The sequence below is a fragment of the Larus michahellis genome, chromosome 10 (assembly GCF_964199755.1).
Source record: "Larus michahellis chromosome 10, bLarMic1.1, whole genome shotgun sequence".
Classification (NCBI taxonomy): Eukaryota; Metazoa; Chordata; class Aves; order Charadriiformes; family Laridae; genus Larus; species Larus michahellis.
The window spans coordinates 10,777,324-10,790,456 of NC_133905.1; the positions used below are offsets into that span (position 1 = coordinate 10,777,324).

A 13,133-nucleotide genomic window follows, 5' to 3' on the forward strand; every position below is an offset into this window, starting at 1 on the left:
TGCAATAAGCTCAGACAGCATCTCCCCAGAGTGCTGATGTGGGGTTTCAAATGTGTCTGCAGTCAGCAAAGCCACAACCCTACTGCTGAAACCCAGGGCAAAGCCCTCTCCACTTGCAAAGGCAACCGATGGCCACGGTAGCATCAGACCATGCTCAGCCACACAGCTGAAACCAAGAGGATACAGCAGACCCATGGAGGTCAGCATATGGTTAAGTCTTTTTCTTTGCTTTTGGAAGTGCTGCTGAATTTTATTGATAATGCCTGAGCCGGACAAGGCTCCTGTTTGCTCAGTGCTAGTGGAAGAGGATCTGCAGTGCCAACTGGGCCTGCGACTTCCCATAAATTACAAGGTGCTGTGATTGCATATTTACATTTGCTGATGATGCCGATGTCTTTCAGAAGAAGGTATAGAGGATTTTACATGACTTTCAGCTGGAACACGATGTCACCAACACTCCCCCTTCCAGGCTGGTGGAGCAGTTCTGATTGCTTGCAACACTTTATTAATAGACTTGCTAACATCAAGGAAAGCTTTATGAACACTTAGGATACAGGGAAGTGCCAGTGACTGCACCTTGTGCTGCTTCTGCTAATAATATGTAGAAATTATAAAGTATTTTTATTTTCTGTCTATCTGAGACAACTTATTGGTGGCCCTTCCTTGGCCTTCCAGAGCAGCATCCAGCAGTCCTGACATCTCTGATGCATACACCAGAGCAGGGACAGTGACCCTGTGCTTCTTGCTTAACAGTTTGGCAGGAGTCAAATAATAATTTGGTTAATAACCCTGCTACATGGGGAGGAAGATGATTTTCCATGAAAGGCTAGAAAGGTATTAAGATGTCTTGTCTAGAAAGGCATTAAGATGACATGAATGGGGCAGGATTTAGCTCTTTATAAGTGAGACTTGGTTTCCTTGGCTTGGATAGCACCTTCTTCAGGCCCTCCACACATCTTGAGCTCAGATCCTACAGTACTCGTAGCCCCCGATACATCCCTTGTTCCAGTAAATCCCACCACTGTCAGGGAAAATTAAGTGAGATGATAGGTTTTATCAGTTCCCGAAAGATCAATCTACTTCAGAAATAGCTCTCACCTCATAAGGATCAAGTATAACTGATGCAGGAACCCCTGACGTATGTATCTGAACATCTCTGTGGGCTACAACATGTAGCTTCCTCTTTGCCTTTATTGAAATTTTAAACAGTTATGGAGGTTCTGGCAATGATCAGGGCTAATTAGCTAGATGCAGTCATGGGTGTGAGGCAAGTACTGGGTTCCTTGATACTCATTTGTGGTTTTTGACCAGAGAAGCGGTGGCTGCTCTGCACTGCTTGGACATCCATAGGCAAACAGAGGTCCGTAGCTTGACAGAAATGTCCTCCATTTCTGTCAAGGACAGCCCAGGTGAGCATGGGCAGGTAACGCAATCAGGTAACTTTGGCTGCTCTAGACTTTGCTGCTGAGTAAGGCCTTTGTGTTGCAAATAACTTTGAGTTAAGGCCTGCTGTGCAATGGCTTTTCATGGAAATCACTAGAGGGTATTTTCTCCATTTTCCCACAACGGTACAGAGCGTACTTTTTATTCCATTTTGCCACAGTAATGGCATTAACTTCTGGGAAAGCAGACAACATGAGCTCTAGGTCTGGCTTTCTTATGGACTAGCTCCTTGGAGAGAAGACAGCTCACTTTAGCCATATCCATGAAATCTGCTGTGCCAAATAATTGAGGCCATCTGCAGCAGTTTGAATACCCTGTTCTCATGGACTACATCATCTAGCAGGGTGTGGAAGGTTAAGCCATGTGTCTGCTCATGTACTCGAGTCACTTAGCTGTGTCCAATTTGGTCCAGGCTGTGCTAGTCTTTATCAAGTCTCCTAACACAGAAAACAGTGTTGGTATTGGTGCTTCCCAAAGGACTGCCAAAACGACCCTCCAAAACGAGGAGTAGTGGTTCAAGCTATATTGTCAGGGTCCTTGCACTGTGCATGGCTGACCCATGGGCCGTGGCTACGTGTTTCGTCTAGACTGATGTTCCCTCAAGGTTTCAAAGCCAATGCCAGTCATCAGCTTCATGGTCTCACAGTCAGAGGGACCCTTGCCAGAGGAGCAGCAGCCAGGGCGACCGAGTGGTTAAACACTGCTCCCACATTTGGGTGACCTGGTGTTAGTTGGGTGACCAGACAAAATCTAAGTGAGGCCTGATGTGAACATTGTGTCCTGCCTCTTCAGAGGCCTAAACTGGTAGGAACAAGTGCTGGATGAACACAGAAAGAAGTGTGGGGGAAGAGCTGATGGAGGGATGAAAACAGAGGCATATTACTGGGCAAGTTGCCTCGTTTTCTGCTTCTTGTACGCACATCTTTGAAGTAAACATTCAAACTCATCCCTGAATTTTTGCTGAGGGAAGGGGCATCCTTTCTTCATGGCTGATGAATCAGGCGCCTTCCTTCACAAATAGGCAATGGGTCCGACAGACCCACGTTTCGTGTGTTGGGCTGTTATCAGGTCTTTAACTTCCCCCCCCCCCTTTTTTTTTTTTAACAAAGCCTCTTGCCTTTAAAGAAAAAGAATCCTCTGGCAAATTATCCTTGCCAGGTAGATGGAGGCAATGACACAGACTTACATTGCCTGTTCAGATCAAATGGCAGCCTGCTGAGAGAAAAGAGGAAAAAAAAAAAAAGTATTAAATCCCTATGGGGTTCCTGAAGTAGGCACACATTATGAGTAAAGCATTTAATGATCACTCAAGAAGAGTTATGGAAATCTTTTTTTTTTGTATGGACAGTTTTGATTTCAACTATACATAGTTTTAACTCTTGATGCTACCAATTATCTCTGTATAATATGGATTTAAAATACTTGCCACGCTGTTTTGCTAGCTGAGGGCATCCTTTTTGCACGTCCAAAAGTGTAAAAGGTAACACAAAAATTCAACAAATTGGCCCTTATCCTATTCCTCTGCTTTAAAAACCCCACAAGTCTCAGCAGGCTTTATGTACGAAAGACTTCTTGATTCTCTCACTGCTTACTTTTTATTTGAAGACAAACTCTTCAGGTGGTGACATAGAAATGAATTGCAGCAGACATACTGCAGATGAGAAAAACCAAAGGGATTCTGACTTCAGGTGGGGAATATTTTAATATTTAACAGAATAAAATAGTAAATATCTTATTTTGATTTCAGGTGAGTGAGTATTTTAAAACATTAGGGGAGGATTGGTGTTTCATGATGCGTGTGTAAAGGCCTGATGTAAAGGAGAACCGTTAGGGTCTTGGTATTTGAGCTTGTTGTGACTAACTATAAATGTTCACGTCTACTATATAATCTATATTAAAAAAAAAGGTCTTGTTCTCTTCAAGTAGCGCTTATAATGAAATCCCTCTCAAAAGACAGACAAAGAACAGGAAGTGTTCGTTGGACTGTATCAAAATAGAAAGCTTGAGAAAGTTTTCACAGAAAAAAAAAAAATCCGTGCTTTTTCCATTCAAAACTATGATTGGACAGTGGGGCAAGAAACAAACACCTTCCCCCTAAACTGATGAGATTATGTGTCTTTTGAAAAATGGGCTGTGATTTTTGGTCTCACCTTTTATAATAGGATTTTCGGGAAACAAATTTAGACCCAAGTGTTGTTGACGTGAAGATGACACAGTTTCTCAGGAAAGCTGAGAATAAGGCGCTGGAGACCAGTGCTGCTGGGCCAAGTCCTCTTTTCTCTATGCACTTTGCTCCTCGTTAAAAGCAGTTTCTTACATGTCTCTACAGGTTGTACTGGTTTAAATACAACAGGGAAAAATTGGCAGAGGTGTACAGCTTGCTTTTGATTTTAAATCAGCCCAGTTCAACCAGCGCGCCAGTACTTAGGGAAAATGTACTTAAACCAGTTAACTCTATAATCAGTTTAATGAGCATAGATACTGTACCAAATTACATTAAATCAGCATAAGTGAGTGTTTAACCTGGTTTATCTACGTCTGCTTTGGCCTTTGCACCGGTTTAATTAACAGGAGTTGTAATGCCACGCTAGCCAAATAAGGTTGCCCTCACAAACTTTATTCCGTGGACTTTTACTGAGTTTCAAGCGGTTGTTCCCAGCCTGTCTATGGCTGTGTCCGAGTGCCAGTTGGCGACACGTGCTGGGGTCCAGCTCCAGCTGCTTCTGCTGCTGCCTTTCCCTCTCCCAGAGAGCCTGCAAAAGCCTGGCAGAGCTCAGCAGCAGGAGTTTCCATGCCTTCCTGCAGTGGTCTTTGAGAAGCAAGACCCAAACTATTTCCCACGGGGAGAATAACCTTCAGGTCCTGGGGAGGAGCCGGTCACACATACCCCACTGCCAGCTCTTCTGACCTGTTCTTGACCTTGGATGTGTCTTTCTCAAGGTGGTAGTTCTTAGAGTTCTGTTAGCTCAGGAGAACCTCAGCTTTCACTTAAAGAAAAGGCCAACTGCCTACCCCCCAGCTTGCAACACACCCCCATATCCGAGAGTGACTAGGCATTACTGGCCGGGAGCCCAGCTTGGAGCCTGTCAGATCCTCCTCTCCAGGCCATGGACTGAAGGGGAGAGTCCTCAGGCATCTCTTCCCCGTCCTGCAAATTCCTTCACTGAATACCTCCCCAGGTGAGGGAAGATTGACTGTTTGCCCCTACAGAGGCAGTTGTGACCCCCTGACACCCTCTGCTTGGACCTAGGAACATCTGCCTTGACCACCAAGCTCAGTCTCTAGCATGGAAATCATGAAGGCTATTCTTTTGATGAGGAACCAGAGGGAATGACTTAATCCCCAGTTTAGGCTTTTTTTTTTTCCCCTAAAGCCAAGTCAGAATGACATTGCTCTTGCAGCTTCTGTTTGCGCCACTGCTGCTGTTGCTAACCAGTGTCATGAGTTAGTGTCTGGAAAGAGGAACATGTGAAAATCAAAACAAGGATGTTGAACAACAGAGATTGTCCAGTCCCCCTTTGAATTCTTCTGTTACCTATCCAAATATGGCTGAGATGAAGAAAAGGAGGACTAGGAATTAGTGGATGATTCATTAGAGTAACAGTTCATTCAGGAGCCCCAGCTGCAGAATTAATCACCGTCAATTCTGCTGATAAAACCACCCTGGGACTGACAGGGTTTCAGACTTTGTTCCAAACTGATGACACAGTCTTAGAAACTATATTTTAAAACATGAATTCTGCTTATTTCTCCTGGGGTATTCATGTAATGGCGGGGGGGGGGGGGGGGGGCGCATTTTCAGTCTGAGAACTCAAAACTTTTTCTAAGAGAAGCAAATGCAAACCTTGCAGTGAAATTATTAGAGCTGGCAACAACATGTTGTGTGGGGAGAGCAAGGCTGTCCTGCTGAGATGTGGGGTGGCTGGCCTGTTGTTTTTCCTCATAAAATAATTTTTGGATTCCCCCTCAAAACATCTGGTTGCTTCTGGCTGTCTCGCAAAGCCCTGCATGCGAACAGGCAAAGCTTGAAGGAATTATCTCGCTGTATGTGGCTGCTGTTTTTCATGTATCTCGGAGATATGCCATGTGCTGTTCCTGTGACAATCAGGCTAAACAGTAATTCTCTGAAAAACCATTAACTGGTATACGCACAGCAGAGCAGCAGTTAAATTTCCATGGGTTTCATCCCTCTCGGATGTTTTCCACCCTAAATGGGAGCAGGATTTCTGAGCTGCTGTGTGTAGGGAGCTTATGCTGAAAGATGCTTGTTTGGTTTATTTTCCTGAGTGCAGGGACTGGGGAGAAGGAAACCCCTTGATTTCGTATCAGAAAGGATGAGAACTGCACCTTATGGGAGACAAAGCTCAAATGGCACTCAGGGGAGGCAGGAACCGTGATTAAATCCTGAATAAATGGCGTGAGGGTATCGCTGGGAGGTAGAAGGAGATGAGGTCTGAAATAGGGGGAAGCCGTCTTGGGTGGGCAAAGAGATAGGATGGTGGCTGGGGAGGGAAGGAGAACGGGTGACAGATTGGGGGTCTGCAAAGAAATGGTGCAGCTGGAAAAAAGAAACCGGGATGAGAAATGAGACAGAATGACAGGGAGTGTGGGCAGAGTGGGGTTCTCGGCTACATCTGACCTGGGAAACAATTTTGATGAGATCTTGGGGATGGGGGATTTTTAACTGGCAATATATGCTGCTGGTGGGGCAAAGAAACAGGACAGGGATGTTCCTATGAGATTCTACATGGCTACTGGAAGCTCTCACGTACATGCCATCTTTCTTTCCATGTTGAATGCTGAAAGCTTTTAAACAAGTCTTCTGCTTTGTAGGGAGATAAAGAATGAGAAAGACTTCTTGTCTTTTAGTCTGCAGGGGTAAATTCCATTCTCTTCCCAGATTTCACAGTGTACCATACAGAGTATGAATGTAAAGGTCTGGGAACTTTCTTCAAAATTAAGTCACATGTCTGTATTTTTTTGAATAGCAGCATTGACTGCTTCCTTTCCCCTTCAAATGAATGCACAAATTGTTGGTGTGGGGGAATTTTTCCAAACTGGGAACTCTGATGGGTCGAGCCCCAATTTTTTGCCTACTTGTAGAGATATCAATCTATACTGCTGCTCCCTGCTCTCAACTAGAGATCTCCAGACTGTGGTTTGAGTAACATTACTGATGGGAGAACCGTTTTACATAGCATTTGTAGGCCAGAAGAAGAAAAGTACAAATTATGAGAATTACAAGTGAAGATACCACAAATGAGGGAATTGCAGAGAGTAATCAAAGCCGGGGGGGGGAAACAGCAGCTCTGCCCAATGCGCTTGCTGCACGTTACATTGTGCGCCCCGCAGTATCTTTAAAATCATTGCCGAAATCACAGGAAATGTTGGTTCAGAATGAGGAAGAGCTGTGTCTCCTGATAAACCCATCTCCTTGGGAGCTGCGTGGCCAAAGCCCTTCAGTCTCCTGAACCTTTCTCAGACTTGATAAGAATCCAGTCTGAAAAGGAGAATTTCCCTAATAAACTGAATGCATATTTTAGCAGCTTTAGCAATATCAGACCCATCAGTTGAAAATGACTGAACGATGCTGACCAGTGAGAGGACGTCTGCAGGGTGCTGGGGAGCTCCCCAGAGCCGGGGAGCCCAAAGTAGCTCATGGCTTTGGGAGGGGGTTATGTTAGTTTGGGCAAAGAACAAGGCAGACGTGTCATATAGGGATTAAGACTGCCGATATCACTAGATGTTAATCTGCGTCTCTAGGAAGCAGTTAACAAGGCATGAAAATTTCATTCTGTTTGGAAAAAAAGGAGAACAACAACAAAAAACAAGTTGGTAAATGGAATATTATCTTCAAGGGAACAAACTAACATGTAGTTATCGATATAGATGCAGTTGTTTGCTTTATTCTGGTTATAATTTGCATTAAATGATTCTTGAAAGCAAGGCCAGTTTCAGGCAATAGAAAACCAAGCTGTGTGTTCCCGGTGATCCCTAAATCTGATTTTGTGGCTGTACCCGCAGTGAAACCTGACTTTACCCCCTAGAGCGTGTTTGGGACTTGCTCACAGGCCATCGCCCATGGCGGAGTGACAGTGCTAGAGAAATCCTACCTGGTGAGAGTCGCAGTAGGGTTATGCCCATCAATGCAAACACTAGATTAAAGTTCACGTTCTGTCACCGATTTGATGTCTGACAAACGGCCTTTCTGTGTCTTGTTTTTCACTTTGCTAAATGGGATAATCATTCTTGCTCTCCTCCCTAAAGCGGTTTGACAGCCAAGACTGGAAAATACTCAACAGAGCTATACAGAAATCTAGCTATATGGAATACAGAAATCAAAATCCTGCATGACCGCAGTAGTCACTTCATCTCTAATTTCACCTATTCTGCATTTTGGGTTTAATTTAATTTTCTTTATGACAATCAAACTGTGATATTGGTATAATAGGATTCACCTTTAAGCATCATGTTTGTTTTGGGGCATGCTTACGTATTAGTATCCTGCTTGGGCACCGGGGAAGTATTGTTCCTTCACCCTGAAAGATAAACTCTAAAAAAAAAAAAATTATAAGCACAAATGACACCTATTATGAATAGAAAAAAGCTTTGTATGACTCAGCAAAACAGTGTGCAGGTCCCAATTAGCCCAGGTGCAACGAGAAATTGCCCCCATTTGAGCACCAAAACCAAACTTTGCATTGCGCGGAGGAGGGATGAAAGACAGAAATAAAAGCTTCATGGTCTGATGAGAAGAAAAGCAGCTTTCTCTCTCCCCGTGAGCTGTACGCACCGGCCCTACTGAAGCTGCGGTATCTCAAGTGAAGCAGCATTTGCCTAGGACGTGCATTTGCATACCAGATCTCAGCTCTTGAGAACTAGCGCTATAATTAAAACAGAGCTGAAAGCTCACAAGCTGTACGTTTTGAACAGCAGTGGAGAATATCACATTTTTACACCTGGAGAAACGGAAGCAAAGGCATTACAGAGAGATGAGTCCTGCTGCTTACCCCCTTGCACCAAATCGGGCACTATTTCCTCGCTCGTGCAAACGCAGTTCACCAGAAACACCCCCTAACCCACCCAGGCTCAGGATGCAAATGTAGCTTAGCAGTGGGGTTTTTCTCTAAGCTGTTTTTAATTGTTTGTTTGTTGGTTGCTTTTTTTTTTGCCCAAAGCACTGTTAGCAAGCCTACTCCTCTGTCGAGCTATCCCAGCCATCTGCCAATGTGGGCTCAAAAGAACATTCTTCGGGGCCTTATCCAATTTGTTGTATCTGATTCATTAAAGTAATTACTCTTGCTATTAAGTCATTGCTTGGAGTTTGGCAGCTAGATAATAATCTGGGACCTAAATTTCTAAACTGAGCTAAAATCTTGCTTGATTTTATTTTCTCAAATCTCACATCGCCTGAAATGAGTCCTGGGTGCGAGCAGTCCCTGGCGCGGCACCGACCAGCTCTGGCAGCTGTGACCAAGAAAAAGGACATGTGGAAAAACCTCTTTTCTGGCTTATCTTGTCAGCTGGAGTTAGTGGTGCCGCACTGATACAACAGGAGTGGTGTGATTTTAGCTGCGAGCAGTGTGATGGCACCAGAATTATTTGGCATCAGTTACCAACAGTATCCTCAAGTGTCCCGGGACTTTGAGTTGTGCTGTGACTTCATTTAGTGAGGTTAAAGCTCTGGGGAAATGCCATGAATGACATTTCCTATGGCATTTCTGAACTGGAAGGTCCCTGTCACCCTAACATCAAAGCAGGTAAGGAGGTAGGACAGAGCTGAGGAAGATTTCTCACCCTATGGATTATGAAGGGGAGCGTCCTGATGATCAGTGCTGACAGACAGTCCCTCGTGAGCACAGCTCCCAAAATCCAGCTCCCCATGGCACCAAAACCCCAATCTGAAGAAAACAAGCAAGGCCAAACAGGACCATTTACCAAGTCCAGAACGGGACTCCACCCCAGGGTCTTTGAAACTGAGGAGGGACCAACCCCCTCACTCACAGGAGCCAGGCAGGCACAGGACATGTCTGCTCCCTGACACCATGGAATCCCCCTGTGCTGAGATCTTCTCGCCCACCATCCCATCCCATCCCATCCCATCCCATCCCATCCCATCCCATCCCATCCCATCCCTCCCCTCCTGCTTCTGTTCCCTTGGGAACCCGGCGCCTGCTGCGGGTACGATGGAGCGTGGCAGAGACTTAACTCTGTGTTTCAAGATTATCGGCTCTTAGTTTCCCAATCCTGCAGGAGCCAATCTGGAAAACAAGGCGGCATTAAACATTTGCTGCTGCAAATAATGGAAACGCAGCTGGCTCTCAAATGTTTGATTTTATTGCACCTTTCTTCACAATGTTTATGAGCTTTTTCCTACTTATAAAGCCACAAAAAGTCTGAAGGAAGCCTCTTAGAGATATAAATTCTCATGCTGAGAACTCTGAAAGTGCCAACAGTCCCGGGATGCGAATGCCCATCACTTCTGTACCCAGCAAAATAAATTACCATCAATGTCCTCCTCTCTGTCACCTCTACATCTTTGTCGTTGGCACTCAAACCCTTTGCATCCTCCTCTGCCTAATGTACCCCCCGCCTCCATCTCTATCCGAATCCTCACAAGGCCAATTCCTGAGCCTGGAGCTGCCAGGAATGCTGCTGTGCTGCTGGACACCCGACACTATGTTTGACCAGACCCTTTCACGGACATTTTCCAGGGTGTGATAAAACCCCCTTTGCCTTTTGTTATGGTTTGAGAAACCCATAACAATTGATTGTCATTTAGACAATTATTCTATCACCCGATGACCCCTCTCCACCCAGGAAGGGGAATCAGGGAAAAACAAGGAAACACAAGGGTTGAAATATAGATTTAATAGGATAAGACTAAATAATTAACAATAATACTAAAGAATCAGTATTGATCTTGATACTAATATAAAATATACAAGGATTATGCCCAGTCCATTCCATCACAGGAAGCTGTGGGGCGGGAAGCACAGGGGACAGCAAGCGTGGGACACCGTGAGCGCTGCGGCTTCGGGAGGAAGGGACGGACTCAGGGCTCCAGCACCGGGGCAAGGAGTTTCTCTGGATCACTGCCATCAAGGGGTAGCAAGCACTACGCAGCAAACTTTCTAATTTATAGTGAATGTGCCGTTCATGGTATGAAATAACGCTGTTGGCAGCTTGGGTCAAGCGCCCGGGTCCGGCTCCTCCTCATCCCTGCACCTGGCGAGCTGGGAAACACCCAGACCTTGAATCCCACACCCCATCGCTGGCTATAAAGTCAGTATGCTCATGAATTCAGACACTAGTCTTCTAAAAGTGCAGTTTTCCCGAGCATTATAAGAGAAATTAGTGCTGTGTCGCTCAAACCAGGGCACCTTTGCATCTCCCCAAGCCGGGGCCGGGCCCGGCAGGGTCCCCCGGGGAAACCCGCCGCTGTCTGCGCTGGGAGCAACCGTCTCCCGCTGCGGGCAGGCGTGACGTCACGCGCGTCACCTTGCATGACGTCAGAGCGGTGTGACGTCACACCCTCCCGGGCCGAGGGCAGGGAGGGGGCGGCAGGTGTCGGGCAGGGCTCGGCTGGGCCCGGCGCAGTGCCCCCGCCCCCGGCTGACAGCGGCGGGCCCGGCGCGGCCCGGCGGGAGTTGTAGTGCGCGGCGGGCGGAGGCGGGCGGGCCGGCCCCGGGGCGGACTACAAGTCCCAGGCGGGGCGGGTGGCGGCGCTGCGTGTGCGAGGGAGCGGGCGGCGCGGCGGGGCTGGGCTCGGCTCAGCGCGGCGCGGCGGTCACCTCCCGTCTCTCCCTCTCACAGCGGCGGCGACGATGCAGGCGGAGTCGGGGATCGTGCCGGACTTCGAGGTGGGCGAGGAGTTCCACGAGGAGCCCAAGACCTACTACGAGCTGAAGAGCCAGCCCCTCAAGAGCAGGTGGGACGGGCGGAGGAGGACGCGGTGCCCCCGCGCTGAGTCAGGCCGTGTGTCAAGGCTAAAATGTCCCCTGTGTGTCGTGCCCGCCACCCCCGGCCGGCCGCGCTGAGGGGAGGCATCCTGCGCAGCGGGCGGCCATTTAGCGCTGCCTGCCATAATAGCGGCGTTGTCGGGCGGGAGGGCGGGCCGGCCTTATGTAAAGGGCATTGTTGGCCCTGCGGGGGCCTCTCGCTGTCATGCCGGGGCGGCCCCCGCCGCCCCTGGGTTCCTGTGGGGAGGGGAGGGGACGGGGACAAGGCACCGGCGGGACCTGCCCCCGGTGGGCGCCGCCGCCGCCCATGACCGTCCCCGTTCCCCCCCCGTCAGGTGCGGTGGCACCCGGGGGTGTCCGCGCAAAGGTGTTGCAAGGTCTTGTGGCGTGTAAGGTTGTTCTGGTGGCTTTTTTTTTTTTTTCCTGACTTTGAGAGCAGGTTTGTTACTTGCAGTTGCTTGGGGACTGGAAACTTTTGCCTAGGTACGTCACTTTCTTCCTAAAGTGTTTTTTTCCACATCCCCCCCCCCCCCCCAAGATATATACTCTTTATTCTTATCTGAAGCGGCTGCGTCGCCTAGATATGGTCTGTGGAGGGAAATAAGGCGGTGTGTGTTTCTGTCTCTTGCGGGGTGTTGGGTACCCGCTTTCTGTCCTAGCGCTGGAGGAAGGAAGCTCTCCTGCTCCTTGAGCATCTTCCTTGTCAGCAGTGGCGTGCTGCTCCCTCCTCCGCTCTTTCATTCAAAGTTCTCCGGCGGTAAAAGAACCCTCCATTTCATCACAACCCTCTCCTCAGCTGTACTCGGTCGAATATAAGGTCATTGCTGCGAGTGTATCTTATTTGTAATCAGGTCTGTTGTTAATCTGTTCATGGGTTTTAGTTTTGAACAATGCGCTTTGTAGGTCTGTGCATGTGTTTGAAAAGTGAATGGGAAGGTAAATATTTAAATAAAAAAGAAGCACGTTAGAATGCGCTTAGGCTGTACTGCCTGTCAGACAGATTTCAAAATAAACAAACGTATTTGTGATCATGCTCTGAATGTTTAAGAAACATTGAAGGTCTTGTAGTAAAAGATGTTAAAAATTCTGTCACTGTTGCACGGGCTGGCAAACCTGGGGCCACCTCCTCCAGCCTATCTTCATGGCAGCCCTGTCTCACACTGAGCCTTTGGTATTGCTGAGAAATGGTGCGTGTGGTGGTGATGTGCAGCCTTTCGCAGCCTGACAGACCAGCCAAGCTGCCAGAACTCCTCTGCCCTCCAAGGTTGAGCAGGGAAGTTGCCATTACTCAGGTAATTAGCTGGGGGCCAGGCTAATGTGCAGAGAAAGGACAGTGCAAAGAGGGTGGGTTCCAGCTGTGATGGAGGCAGCTGGGAGACCCACAAGGCTTTGGCTTCAGTGCCCACGTCGCCAGTGGAATGCAGCAATCGCAGGGTAGATCATGACAACCACAATGTTGCCAAATAGCCCTGTTTGCACCAGCTGTGGGTTCTAACTGGTGTGCAGGAGTTGTCTTGTTACGGTTGTCCACTTTGTAGTCAGCAGCTTTTCTGTGCCTTCAGATGGTGTAGGCATGGAGCATAGATAGCAGGTCTGGATTGGAGCTTAGATAGTAGGTCTGCATTTGACCTTGCACAGATGTTCCAACTGCTTTTAATTCCTGTGACTTGATGCTTTGGGACATGAATGCATCCCTGCGTTGTTCACTTTTCTCAGGAGGAAGTGCAT

At 47.5% G+C, this 13,133-nt stretch overlaps 1 protein-coding gene across 2 annotated transcripts in view; it reads left to right on the top strand.

The window, feature by feature from the left end:
* The first annotated feature begins 11,142 nt into the window (after positions 1–11,142).
* MITF (melanocyte inducing transcription factor) overlaps positions 11,143–13,133 on the top strand; it is a 107,852-nt gene continuing 105,861 nt past the window's right edge. Inside the window, exon 1 of one of the 2 annotated variants that reach the window (XM_074602252.1) lies at positions 11,143–11,374. In XM_074602252.1, coding sequence (XP_074458353.1) covers positions 11,271–11,374 — 104 coding nt within the window. In that variant the 5' untranslated portion in view covers positions 11,143–11,270. The remainder of the gene's footprint in view (positions 11,375–13,133) is intronic. The other variant, XM_074602250.1, reaches the window with a different exon arrangement.